The 14,329-nt window shown below is 39.9% G+C and overlaps 3 protein-coding genes across 8 annotated transcripts in view; 1 reads left to right on the top strand and 2 right to left on the bottom strand.

Moving 5' to 3' along the window:
• The window catches only part of LOC135344131 (scavenger receptor cysteine-rich domain superfamily protein-like), a gene marked incomplete in the record, with an annotated part of 804,697 nt that overhangs the window by 678,060 nt on the left and 112,308 nt on the right, over positions 1–14,329 (top strand).
• On the bottom strand, positions 2,219–13,897 carry LOC135344176 (scavenger receptor cysteine-rich domain superfamily protein-like). 4 transcript variants are annotated; one of them, XM_064541327.1, is made up of 6 exons: positions 13,752–13,897; positions 3,494–3,658; positions 3,286–3,447; positions 3,076–3,234; positions 2,728–3,010; positions 2,219–2,677 (listed from the first exon to the last, which is right to left on the bottom strand). In XM_064541327.1, exons 1-6 carry the CDS (start codon positions 13,816–13,818, stop codon positions 2,401–2,403), a joined length of 1,113 nt encoding a protein of 370 aa, XP_064397397.1. In that variant the 5' UTR covers positions 13,819–13,897; the 3' UTR covers positions 2,219–2,400. The 4 variants fall into 4 exon arrangements, with proteins under 4 accessions (XP_064397397.1, XP_064397399.1, XP_064397396.1 ...); XM_064541329.1 differs by lacking the exon at positions 13,752–13,897 and adding an exon at positions 3,714–3,850 and having other exon boundaries at positions 2,728–2,956; XM_064541326.1 differs by lacking the exon at positions 13,752–13,897 and adding an exon at positions 3,714–3,850.
• On the bottom strand, positions 3,167–10,007 carry LOC135344212 (uncharacterized). Of its 3 annotated transcripts, XM_064541399.1 has the most exons (8): positions 9,888–10,007; positions 9,670–9,833; positions 9,437–9,610; positions 9,235–9,387; positions 8,764–9,172; positions 7,493–8,714; positions 7,196–7,440; positions 3,167–3,209 (listed from the first exon to the last, which is right to left on the bottom strand). In XM_064541399.1, exons 3-6 carry the CDS (start codon positions 9,573–9,575, stop codon positions 8,507–8,509), a joined length of 909 nt encoding a protein of 302 aa, XP_064397469.1. In that variant the 5' UTR covers positions 9,576–9,610; positions 9,670–9,833; positions 9,888–10,007; the 3' UTR covers positions 3,167–3,209; positions 7,196–7,440; positions 7,493–8,506. The 3 variants fall into 3 exon arrangements, with proteins under 3 accessions (XP_064397469.1, XP_064397470.1, XP_064397471.1); XM_064541400.1 differs by lacking the exons at positions 3,167–3,209; positions 7,196–7,440 and having other exon boundaries at positions 8,429–8,714; positions 8,764–9,169; XM_064541401.1 differs by lacking the exons at positions 3,167–3,209; positions 7,196–7,440 and having other exon boundaries at positions 8,432–8,708.

Here is a 14,329-nt window from a genome sequence, read left to right on the forward strand (position 1 = left end):
CACCAGTCTCACTGTTCCATCAGTGCAATTAGCTGTATAGCAACTCAGCATCAGCTTTGATATGCAAAAATGAATGCTCTTACCTGGTTGACATTTTACCCATCCTGCTCTATCACTACATGTACTATTGGTATGAATTCTGCACTCTCCTATGTTACTTTCCCCTCCAGCACAGGATGTGTCACCAAACATAAAGTAGGGTGGATTAGCTGTTGGTGTTGTATCACCTCCTTTCTTGGCTCCTGGTGATTGTAATTATAATTCAATGACATGTATAATTTATATCCCATACTTTGGCCGCTGAGTCCCAGTTGTCTACACACAACATTGGCCTCCACTCTTGACCATGTTCCACCACCAGCACACAGGGAATGCCACTCTCCATCATGGCAGTACTGGACATACTCTTCATTGAAACTACCATATCTTACTAGCCGTACAGTTCCATTTTTGCACACTGCAAAAACATATACAGATCATTAAAGTATTATGCTGAAGCACTAGCTTACCTTGCCCGTCCGCGAGTGTGTGTATAACTATAACAATAGTGAGCAATACCAAGCAGATACTAGCCATGACTATATAATATATTCTCCATAGCAGATTTGTTAGGTACTGTGCAAAGGCTAATGCATAGTCTTTTGTTGTCTTAGTCAACCCACCCACCCACCCACCCACACAAATAAACATCTTTCTAAACTGACTAGGCATTGATAGCCTTGTAGACACAAGGTTTCTTATTTCCCTTTATGGTAATGGTTAGCCTGCATGTTTGTTTACTTTAAGTCATATCCTCTCTCGTTCCCTGAGGGCATAACTCTGATAACAAAGTGTGCATGTGTGTATACGCATATCTGTATTGTATGTGTGCTGACTGTAGATAATAGTTAGTATAGTTCTCAAAATACGGTTTATTATTCATCTCTGACGCTAAGATTTGGTCCATTTGATTCAGTGTCTGTGATCAGAGCCTCGTTGCTGCTTGATACAAAAGCTGTAGGATAGCTCATTGTAATTGGTCTCTGTTCCGTCTTGGTGTCTTCATTCTTTTGCGGCTGTTTTGCCTTTCTTTTTTTTTACTGCGTAGGTGTGATCCTCGGCAATGAAGAACTCCTCTTCTCTCATACTGATTTCTTCCCTCACCGGTGGAGACAGATCAGCTTTGGCTGTGTTTGTGGGTGCCTGGCTGTATGTAGCATTGGCACAATTAATTTTGTCTACCTCCCAACCTCTGGGCTCTGGCTTCGTAATGATAAAAGTGTCGCCTTAACTATTATGGAACTTCCTGTTTCAGGTTTCACTAGCTGTTAAGGTCACTGTTTGTATATAAGTGGCGATAAACTATAACAATTCAACGACAACTGAACAACCCAGTATACGATACAAGCATGGAACTACACAATGCATACAGCTCCAGTGGACCCACCTACCAACAAGTTCCCAATGGCAATAAACAAGACCACACCTACTCAATACTGGAATGCGATTAGAACACTAATCGTTGCTCAAATCAGCTTAATCCTATAGACAAGGAACAAAAGTACTATGTAGTGGAGAGTGGAAGGTGCGAGGGTGTGGAGGGGGCAGGCTGTGACAGTATGTACAGTGAAGCTAGTAACTACGAAGTGCCAATGTCAAGCAAAACGGACAGCAAGGTGTGGCTGTGTGAAGAGGAGCACTCCACACTCAAGCATTGAGAAAACTGAACATTAATTTTGTGTATTATATTTTATACTGCATCATGTGACTCGTAGAGACCTTGTAATTTGTGTGTGTTTGTAATCAGTCTTTAGTAAATCTAGTATAGTTAATTACCATTGAATACTTTATCATGTGTCTCAGTAATTGGTACATTGATGTAATGTGAGTTGTGGTTGGAGTAATGTAATGTGTGTCTAAATAAATCTTATTGGTTAATTCTGGATTCTCAATCAACGTATAAAATGTATATACAGTCCAAATGATGTTCTTGGAATTCAGTTCCTAGGCACTATTATAGGTAAGCGCATATTGGTCCTGGTATAGATCCCCTGCACACTCCATTAACACAGACCTATCACTCCACAGCAGTTCATATTTTTTAACTGATAGAAAGCGTTTTACAATGAGTTCTTGAGTACAGTGACTGCATAGCCAATGGAACTTATTCTGTACACAGCAAATGATACGTTTGTTTATTGTCAGTCCCTGAAAACACAATAACATGTTCTACCAGTGTATTCTTTGACTGTTTTGACATTTATGACTGCGTGTGGTTTTACTGTGTATTGTGATTACTGTACAATCAGTGTTATGATAATTATGCATGCACAAGGTTGTATGAACCATAGCTACTAAATTAAGATGTCTGTATGATGAATGTGTCTCTACACACCATAGCTATAACTGTTGTTGCAAAGTTTATTCTCCTCCAACATTATTCTTTTTCTCCTTATTGACAGCTGCGTACATATGCTCTTCTGCATTGTAGAACTCATCTTCACTCTTACTGGCCTCAACCTTCACTGGTGGTGGGTTGGATGGTTTCGGTTTCTGTTTGTTGTGATCAATGACATCATAGCCTCCAATTCCTTTATCGCTTGTGGTCCCAGTATTGTAGTTAGGACCTAGTGAACTGTAGCTTGGTTCTTCTATTAGAGCTGTGTCAGTGTAGCTCTCATTCACTTGTGTTAGAACTCTGATAATTTAAGACAAAGTTAGCAACTTGTGTATAGTAAAATTGAATACCTTTGTTTTGGTGAGCTTGAGAGCCTTTTCCTTGTGACAGTACAAGCCACCCACGCAATAACTGTCCCTACTTCTAGTAGTACGAGAAGTCCAATCGCTGCTCCTAGTGCACTGGTTGTATTCTGTACAGCATAGTTGTGAGTTTGACACTTGATGACTAAGCTTGCCAGGCCTCTTGTAGGCATCTGCACTGAGTCTTTGCAGCTCAGTTTTGTACCATCATTTGTCACTGTACAATCAACTTTTGGATCAATAGAAGAATTAGTACTTTGCGCCATTACCTCTGTATATATAATGTACATATACGTAGATTTCATCCATCTTAATAATAATCGTGTGCATTATTACCTTCGATTGGAAATCCTAACATTTTGCAAAAGGTGCCTGCCAGCTCTAGATCTTCATTGTAACAGATGGATGCCCAATGTCCCTGTATACAGAAGTCCACTCGTCCCTCTCTGTTAGTGGTACCACCCACCAGCCTTACTGTTCCATTAGTGCAATCAGCTGTAGTAGCACTCAGTATCAACTTTGATACACAAAAGTTAATCCTCTTACCTAGTTGACATTTTACCCATCCTTCTCTATTATAACTACATGTACTACTGGTATGAATTCTGCACTCTCCTATGCTGCTTTCCCCTCCAGCACAGGATATGTCACCAAACATAAAGTAGGGTTGACTAGCTCTTGGTGTATCACTTCCTCCTTTCTTGGCTCCTGAAATTCAAGGTCACATGTATGATGAAATGCAAAACTAGCATACCTTGGCCGCTGAGTCCCATTTGTCTACACACAACGTTGGCCTCCACTCTCGTCCAGCTTCCACTACCAGCACACAGGGAATGCCATTTTCCATTGTGGCAGTACTGGACATACTCTTCATTGAAACTACCATATCTTACTAGCTGTACAGCTCCATTATTACACACTGCACAATCACATGCAGAGCATTAAATTACTTTATCTATTACTGAAAAACTTACCTTGCCCGTCCGCGAGTATATGTCCAACTAAGACAATAGTGAGTAATACCAAGCAGATACTAGCCATGACTATTCGCAATGCAAATCTATTAGCTGGTTATTTGTTATACGTACTCTGGCTATGATTCAATACATTTGCTTTCATGTGTTGCATTTGTCTGTCTTTTGCCGTATCAAGCATAACAGTTCTCTAAACTGAGTAGGCGTTGAATGAAAGTGAATGCCTTGTAGACACAAGAGTGTTTTGACAATAATAATTATGTCGATTCTATCAAACACGATATAGCCATTATAGAGCGATGAACAACTGCAGCCAGAACTGTTTGCTTCGTTTTCGTGGACAGTTTTAGTTGGATAAATCTGTGAATACAGTGACTGTAGAGCCAATTCAATGGTACAAGACGAATATACGCTGTCTGATAGTTAACTGTCAATAACATGATAATTATGGTTATAGATCCTTGAGGGAATATGTTTTAATTCATTTTTTACTTCATTGGTACCACAAGTAATTATAGTTTAAACAGCATAATCATCGTGAACAAATCATATTGTGTACAATCAGTGTTATAAAATAATTGATGTATAGTAATAATCTCGTATTAATTTAAGGTACGTGTTTGTATGATACACCACTAGCTACGCCTGTTAGTATTGTATAGAGAAGTCCTCTCATTCCTGGATTCCATCGTCACTGGTGGTGGGTTGGATATCTGGAGTGCTCTCCGCTTGGGCTTGAAATTATCAATGACATTATAGTCACCAACGGCTTCATTGCTTGTGATCAGTATCGTAGTTAGGATCTTGTGAGCTAACGTTCGGTTGTTTTAGGAATGTCCCATTGTAACTCTCATTCACTTTTATTAGAATTCTGTTACTGAGGAAAAAAATTATAGCACCTCCAATGTTTGAATTACCTTTGTTTTGGTGAACTTGAGTTCCTTTTCCTTGTGACAGTACAAGCCACCCACGCAATAACTGTCCCTACTTCTAGTAATACAAGAAGTCCAATCACTGCTCCTAGTGGATTACTGTGAGTGTCAGTGCACGCTGGTGTTGTGGTACTGGGTGGGCTACTGCTAGGGATAGCTGGATTGCAGTTGCAGTCTGGTGTATTGTCAGGTGGACTAGGGCATGTTCCGTTGATTGCTAGAGTATGTACAGCAGAGTTGAAAGTTTGACATGTGATGACTAAGCTTGCCATATCACATATGTGTGACTGTATAGTGTCTACACAGTTCAGGGTGGTGCCATCATCTGTCACTATACAGTTGACTTTTGGGTCAATAGAGGAGGTAGTACTATTCGCCATTGCCCCTGTATAAACATTCGTAGATTTCTTAAATAATCTTGTGCATCATTACCCTGCATTGGAAGTCCTAACATTTTGCAAACAGTGCCTGCCAGCTCTAGGTCTTCATTGTAACAGACGGTTGCCCAATGTCCCTGTGCACAGAAGTTGACTCGTCCCTCTCTGATAGTGGAACCACCCACCAGTCTCACTGTTCCATCAGTGCAACTAGCTGTATAGTATTATGCCATGCCATAATAGTATCAAAATGATTGCCAGTCGCCCTTACCTGATTGACATACAACCCATCCTATCTTATCATTTGCACATGTAGTAGGTGAATATATACTCTCCCTGCATTCCCGTATGTTACTTTCTCCTCCATCACAAGATGACTCAGCAAACATAAAATATGGTCCATTTACTGTGAGTGTACTACTATTCTTAATTGCTCCTAATCATGATGAAATCATATAATTAACGGCATGAGTATAGGAACTATAACATACCTTGGCCGCTGAGTCCCAGTTGTCTACACACAACATATTGGCCTCCATGCACTCTTGTCCAGCTTCTACCACCAGCACACAGCCAATGCCACTCTCCATCATGGCAGTACTGGACATATCTTTTAGCCAAATTATCATTACGTTCAAATAGCTTTACAGTTCCATTATTACACACTGCAATCATATCATATAGTCATAATGATGAATGATTTATTGCACTGAAAAACTTACCTTAATTGCCCATCCACGAGTATATGTCCAACTAAGACAATAGTGAGTAATACCAAGCAGATACTAGCCATGACTATTCTGACACACTTGTGAATGCAAGTAGATCTAATGGTGTTTGCACAGGCTAAGCATGGCACAATAGTGCATAATTATAACAGCTTTCTAAATTGAGTAGGCGTTGAATGAAAGTGAAGGCTTTGTAGAAACAAAGTTAAGTTCTTATTTCCCTTTATGGTAATAGATTGGCTTGTTTGCGTTTACTGTCTATAAGTCACACCCCTATTGTGCCCTGGAGGCATAATTCATTACACAAAATTGTGTGTTTTGCACTACAGTGTGCAGAGTGTTCTGAATATTTGTGTAATGGCATGAGTTCTAGATTGGTAATGATAACCACAATGACAATTATCGTATAGCGGGTTATTTTCGTATGGTGGAAATTTTCGTATTTTTCTTATCAGTAGAGCATCTCCAAAAATTAAAACTGCTAAATTGGTCTGGTACATTGATTCAACGTCACTATTTCAATCTAGAACTCTGTACGAAAATTGAAGGATAGTTCGTACGAAAATTTGCACCTACGAAAATTACCCGCTATACGGTAACACATAAACTACTGTAAACTCAGGATATCAAAGTTTGTACAGTTTTCAGAGTACGCATAATATAATTATGACTGCATGTAACAATCTTAGTTTCGTACTATATTATGCGTCTCTGCATACTATAGCTATGACTGTTACTCTGAAGAAGTGTTCTCTTTCCTTAATTACTGGCTTCCACCGTCACTGGTGGTGGGTTGGATATTTTGAGTGCTCTCGGCTTAGGCTTGATATTATCAATGACATCATAGTCACCAACTGCTTCATCGCTTGTGGTCACAGTATCGTAGTAAGGATCTTGTGAGCTGACGTTCGGATCGAATGTCCCATTGTAACTATCATTCACTTTTGTTAGAATTCTGTAACAGAGGAAACAATTATAGCATTGTTTTAATGAACTTGAGTGCCTTTTCCTTGACGGTACAATCCACCCACGCAATAACTGTCCCTATACTTCTAGTAATACAAGAAGTCCAATCACTGCTCCTAGTGCTGCTAGAGTATATGTACAGCATGGCTGAAAGTTTGGCATGTGATAGACAAGCGTCTTGCACCACATATGTGCAGCTGCATAGTGTCTCCACAGTTCAGGGTGGTACCATCATTTGTCACTGTACAGTCGACTATTGGATCAATAGAAGAGTTAGTACTTTTCGCCATTGCCCCTGTATAACACGTACATTTCATCTTAAATATAGTGTTGTGTATTTTATTACCCTGCATCGGAAATCCTAACATTTTGCAAACAGTGCCTGCCAATTCTAGATCTTCATTGTAACAGACGGATGCCCAATGTCCCTGTGTACAGAAGTCCACTCGTCCTCTCTGTTAGTGGAACCACCCACCAACCTAACTGTTCCATCAGTGCAATTAGCTGTAGAGCACTCGGTATCAACTTTGATATGCAAAAATGAATGCTCTTACCTGGTTGACATTTTACCCATCCTGCTCTACTATTACTATCACTACATGTACTATATTAGTATGAATGTTGCACTCTCCTATGTTACTTTCCCCTCCATTACAGGATGTTCCACCAAACATAAAGTAGGGTGGATTAGCTGTTGGTGCTGTACCACCTTCTTTCTTGGCTCCTGGTGATTGTAATAATAATTCAATGACATGTATATAATCTATATCCCATACCTTGGCCACTGAGTCCCAGTTGTCTACACACAACATTGACCTCCACTCTCGTCCATGTTCCACCACCAGTACACAGCCAATGCCACACTCCATCATGGCAGTACTGGACATATACTTTTCATTCGGAAATAAACCTCCTTCCTCAGATAGCTTTACAGCTCCATTATTGCACACTGCACAACCATATTATACAAATTATTACTGAAGCAGCACTTACTTTGCCCGTCCGTGACTATTTGTCCAACCAGGACAATAGTGAGTAATACCAAGCAGATACTAGCCATGACTATATATTCTCGATACAATTCAAGTAGATTTATTAGGTACTGTGCAAAGGCTAATGCATGACGTTGACATTAATTTGGTAGTATGCTTGCCTGTCTTATGTTGTCATAGTCCACCCACCCACCCACAAGCATAAACAGCGGTCTAAACTGAGTAGGCATTGATAGCCTTGCAGACACAAGGTTTCTTATTCCCCTTTATGGTAATGGTTAGCCTGCATGTTTGTTTACTTTAAGTCACATCCTCTCTCGTGCCCTGAGGGCATAACTCTGATAACAAAGTGTGCATATAATTATGCCATTGTGTATATACTGTGTGCTGACTGTAGCTAATAGAAAAGTGTTCTGAGTATACAGTTCTCAAAAACTTATATAATTTATGTTAAATTGCTAATGTGCTAGGATTTGGTCCATTTGTATGAGATCTAACATCATAATTATACTGAAACATAGTTAGAACACGGTAATGCGACCTGATTGTTATTATAATTTATGTATATTGCATGCATGTTTACACAATTCTTTACTTTCTTGAAGGGATGATTCACCGATGGCCTATAAACAACCATAGTATAGGAGCTAGTGCATGCACTCCTGATTATAGTATTCAGCATGCCGGAATTCTGTACATAATTATTCCACACATAGGTTGTAATAATTAGTTACGTATTCTGTAATATTATGCGTCTCTGCACACTAGCTATGACTGTTACTCCGAACCTCTCTTTCCTTAATTACTGGCTTCCACAGTCACTGGTGGTGGGTTGGATATCTGGAGTGCTCTCGGCTTGGGTTTGAAATTGTCAATGACATCATAGTCACTAACTGCTTCATCGCTTGTAGTCACAGTATCGTAGTTAGGATCTTGTGAGCTGACGTTCGGTTGTTTTAGGAATGTCCCATTGTAACTCTCATTCACTTTTGTTAGAATTCTGTTACTGAGCCAAACAATTATAGCACCTCCATACATGTAATTAATTATTATACCTTTGTTTTGTTGGACTTGAGTTCCTTTTCCTTGTGACAGTGCAAGCCACCCACGCAATAACTGTCCCTACTTCTAGTAGTGCAAGAAGCCCAATCACTACTCCTAGTACACTGGTGATTGGGCTTCTTGGATGCATGGTTGTATTCTGTACAGCACTGGTTGAGATACTACTGCTTGGGATTGGTGGATCACTGCTGTTGGCGGTAGTTTGATCTTCGATTATGTCAGAGGGTGCCATGCATAATGTCGATGAGTTAGGACATGTCTCACAGAACGATGGACACTCAACGGCTAAACCTCGAGCACATAACCCACTGTCAGTGATGTTCCCACAGCTCAACCTATTGTTGGTATCCATGGTGCAACTAACTTGTGGGCTTGTCGTGCTGATTACGTTTGACACTGCTGCTGTGAAACGTATACTTTACGTATGTAAATGTTTGCTTGACCTGATCATACTCGGTTCTTACCTTGGCTTGGAAATCCTAGCTGAGAGCAAACATGTCCAGCTAGTACTTGGTTGTAGCACATTGTACCCCATCGCTGGTTCTGACACACCTCCACTCGTCCTTGTCTTATGTTGGATCTGCCCACCAGTCGTACGGCTCCATCAGTGCAATCAGCTATAATTATTATAGATAGCTACCACTAGTTTTAGAGATAATAGCCGACCTGGATTGCATTTTACCCATCCTTGTTGATTACTGTTGCAATTAGATAAAGCTTCAATTCTTTCACACTCTGCTAATGCATTCTCCCTGCCAGAACATGAGCCGAAATTGAACCTGAAGAAACCGCCACTGATAGACATCGATGCTAGATTCCTATTAAACCCTTTTGTGGCTCCTGCACGTAAGTAGTAGTATTGTATTGTAGTATATAGAGCAATGCTAACAGTCACTGACCTTGGTCACTGTAACCGAGCTGTCTACACACTACGTTGGCTTCCACTCGGGAAAATGGTTTGCCACACAGCCAACGCCATTCTCTCCATCAAGGCAGTACTGGACGTAGCTTTTAGTCACTTGATCATCAAGACGTACTAGACGTAGAATTCCATTATTGCACGCTGCATGTGCAAAGTATCACAGAGGATTAAGTTACAGTATATATACATATTTACCGAGCTTGTCCGCCGATAGTTGTCCAACCAAAGCAAGCGTGACAAGCAGCGAACTGATATTTGCCATGACTATATTCTTGTGAATGCAAACAGATCTATACATGTAAATAATTATACCTATGATCGTGCAGTGTTAAGTAGGTTCAAGGTATAATGGAGTTGATGATAGTTTTTAGGTGTTGCATTTGTCTGTTTGGTTGGTATAGTTCAATGCATGCAAACATAGTAAATTAGACAGAGGTGCTTTCCATGTACGGTAACGCTTTTACCACTTGTACTATTTGCTATTATATTCCCCTATAGGTCATTGCTGCATGCATACACATTGTTGTGTCTGTATATAGAAGACAATCAGTATTTTAAAAAAATGCACTTACTATTTTTTGTTGCCTTCATTTCTTTGCCTTCTTTTTAGATGTGCATGTTTGGCTGTAAAACTGTAGTAGTATTATAGCATGAATACGTACATACTGAGACACTCGGTTTGGTGCACTATACATAGAGTATTTATATTCTCTATAATTAATTGATTATTCAACAGCTTATTTTATACCTTCACATCATTCCGTTAAACGGTTTTATCGTACGATCAGTGTTATGATACATGCACACTATACATTATGTTCAAGTTTTATAATGCATCTGTATGCACACTATAGCTATGACTGTTGTTACAAGGTTTATTCTCCTCCGACCATTGTTGCATGCTTCTTATTGACGGCTGCGTACATATGCTCCTCTGCATTGAAAAACTCATCCTTACTGGCCTCAACCTTCACTGGTGGTGGGTTGGTTGGTTTCAGTTTGGGCCTGTTGTGATCAAGGACATTATAGTCATCAATTCTTTCATCGCTTGTGGTCACAGTATTGTAGTTAGGACCTAGTGAACTGTAGCTCGGTTCTATAGGAGCTGTGTCAGTGTAGCTCTCATTCACTTGTAATAGAGCTCTGTTATAGCAAATAATAGGACACATTTTTAACAATTTGTAATTTAATACCTTTGTTTTGGTGAGCTTGAGAGTCTTTTCTTCTTTGTGATGGTACAAACCACCCACACAATAACTGTCCCTACTTCTAGTAGTACAAGAAGTCCAATCACTGCTCCTAGTGCACTGGTGATTGGGCTTGTTGCCTGGTAATTTTCCATGGAAGTGGTTGTGGGTGTTGCTAGAGTATGTACAGCATAGCTGAAGGTTTGACATGTGATAACTAAGCTTCCTGCACCACATATGTGCGGCTGTATAGTGTCTCCACAGTTCAGGGTGGTGCCATCATCTGTCACTGTACAGTTGGCTTTTGGGTCGATAGAAGAGATAGATCTAGTAACGTTCGCTATTGCTCCTGTATCAACATATACATAAATTTAATGTTCATCTTAATTAGACTTGTGAATTACCCTGTATTGGAAGTCCTAACATTTTGCAAACAGTGCCTGCCAGCTCTAGATCTTTATTGTAACAGATGGATGCCCAATGTCCCTGTGTACAGACGTCCACTCGTCCCTCTTTGATAGTGGAACCACCCACCAGTCTCACTGTTCCATTAGTGCAACTAGCTGTATAGCACTCAGCATTAACTTTGATATGCAAAAGTTAATACTCTTACCTGGTTGACATTCTACCCATCCTGCTCTACTATTACTTTTATTACATGGACTGGTATGAATGTTGCACTCTCCTATGCTACTTTCCCCTCCAGCACAGGATGTGTCACCAAACATAAAGTAGGGTGGATTAGTTTTTGGTGTTGTACCACCTCCTCCTTTTTTGGCTTCTGATGATTGTGATAATTCAAGGACATGTATGATGATATCATCAAAACTAGCATACCTTGGCCGCTGAATCCCAGTTGTCTACACACAACATTGGCCTCCACTCTCGTCCAGCTTCCACCACCAGCACACAGCCAATGCCATTCTCCATCATGGCAGTACTGGACATATTCTCTCATAAGGAAACCTCTTACCAGCTGTACAGTTCCATTATTACACACTGCACCTATAGAGCATTAAAATCATCGATAATTATTACTGTAAAGCACTTACCGCCAGCTTGCTCGTCCGCGAGTATTTGTCCAACTAGGACGATAGTGAGTAATACCAAGCAGATACTAGCCATGACTATTCTGACACACTTGTGAATGCAAGCAGATCTTGTTAAGCACTGTGCACAAGCAACTGTATGCATGGGTGGTTGACATTATTAGTTTTATGTGTACGATTGCTGGTCTTTTTGTTGTCATAGTCCAGCCAAACATAACAGCATTGAATAAAAGCGAAAGCCTTGTAGACATTAGGTTTCTTTTTTCCCTTTATTGTAATGGTTGTGTTACATTGTGTAATGTGTGTGCATGTGTACCGTGTGTTGACTGACTGTAACTAATAGCTGAACAATGTTAGTGTACAGCTCTCAAAGTACGCTGGATTAGAGTGAAGAACAGCAGTTGTTGTAATTTCAAACAGACAAACAAGTATTTTTTAGCTCGATAAATCTGTAAATACAGTGACTTTAGGAATGTGTACACAAAATCCAGTCTGGTTGTATGTTTAGGCATTTGCTTAGTTCCTTGAATGGACATTTTTTATTGTTTTGATTTAATGGTTCGGTTCACAGATGGCCTAAAGAGCGATAGTATAAATTGAACTAATTAATGTTATTGTGCATTTACATGCAATCAGTTTTATATAATAATTAATCATACACAAATGTTTTAGTTTCGTATATAAGTTGCTTGTATTATGCGTCTCTGCAACTATAGTCATGACTGTTAACTCCTTTTCTCCTTAATTACTGGCTTCCACCGTCACTGGTGTGGGTTGGATATCTGGAGTGTTCTCGGCTTGGGCTTGAAATTATCAATGACAGCATAATCACCAACGGCTTCATCTCCTGTGGTCACAGTATCGTAGTTAGGATCTTGTGAGCTTACGTTTGGTTGTTTTAGGAATGTCCCATTGTAACTCTCATTCACTTTCGTTAGAATTCTGTTACTGAGGAAAAAATTATAGCACTTCCAGCTTGTTGGAATATCACATATGTGCGACTGTATAGTGTCTACACAGTTCAGGGTGGTGCCATCATCTGTCACTGTACAGTTAACTTTTGGATCAATAGAAGTAGTACTTTTCGCCATTGCTCCTGTATAAACATTCGTACATTTAAACTTCATTTTAAATATGGTGTTGTACATTTTATTACCCTGCATTGGAAATCCTAACATTTTGCAAATGATGCCTGCCAGTTCTAGATCTTCATTGTAACAGATGGATGCCCAATGTCCCTGTGTACAGACGTCCACTCGTCCCTCTCTGTTAGTGGAACCACCCACCAACCTCACTGTTCCATTAGTGCAATTAGCTGTATAATTATCTCATACATGCAGTAATCAACTTTAACAAACTCTTACCTGGTTGGCAGTCTACCCATCCTTTTCTACTATTATCATCACATGTACTGGGATAACTAATGCCCTTACACTCTCCTATATCATATTCCCTTCCAGTACATGTGCCACCAATTATGAAGTAGGCAAAGGGGTGTTGATCAGCTGGTACTGTTGTACTTCCTCCTTTATTGGCTCCTGATATAGGATTGTGAACAAGGACATGTATAACAAGCAAAACTAGCATATACCATGGCCGCTGAGTCCCAGTTGTCTGCACACAACATTGGCCTCCACTCTCGCCCAGCTTCCACCACCAGCACACAGCCAATGCCATTCTCCATCATGGCAGTACTGGACATACTCTTTCATAAGGAAACCATACTCACCTTCTACTAGCATTACAGTTCCAGTATTACACACTGCACAATCACATGCAGAGCATTAAATTACTTTATCTATGATTATTACTGAAAAACTTACCTTGCCCGTCCGCGAGTATATGTCCAACTAAGACAATAGTGAGTAATACCAAGCAGATACTAGCCATGACTATTCTGACACACTAGCTTGTGAATGCAAGCAGATCTAATGGTGTTTGCACAGGCTAATGCATGGGCGGTTGACATTCAGTTATTATCTATTCATGTGTTGGATTTGTGTCTGTCTTTTGTTGGCATTTCACCCCAAAACATAACAGCTAGCTTTCTAACTGAGTAGGCATTGTAGACGAAAGGTTTCTTTTATTTCCCTTTATGGTAATGGTTGGCCTACATTTATTTGCTTTACAGTAATGAAGATGCAGCTTCATTGTTATTGATTGAGTGCAGTGATTACAGGAAAGCGATAATCGTAAAAATTGCTCAGTTCCTGGCATGGAAATTATTGTGGACCTATATCTTAATAGTCCCACAAATAATTCGAAGACCCAGTATTAACTGCAGTCAGTACATTCTTTGACTGTTTTAACCTTAATTCATGATTGCTGTATACTTGTGTTATGATGCATGAACAAGGTTATTAGTATATTTAATATGATGTGTTTCTACACACTGTAGCTA

Source organism: Halichondria panicea, chromosome 11 (genome assembly GCF_963675165.1).
Source record: "Halichondria panicea chromosome 11, odHalPani1.1, whole genome shotgun sequence".
Classification (NCBI taxonomy): Eukaryota; Metazoa; Porifera; class Demospongiae; order Suberitida; family Halichondriidae; genus Halichondria; species Halichondria panicea.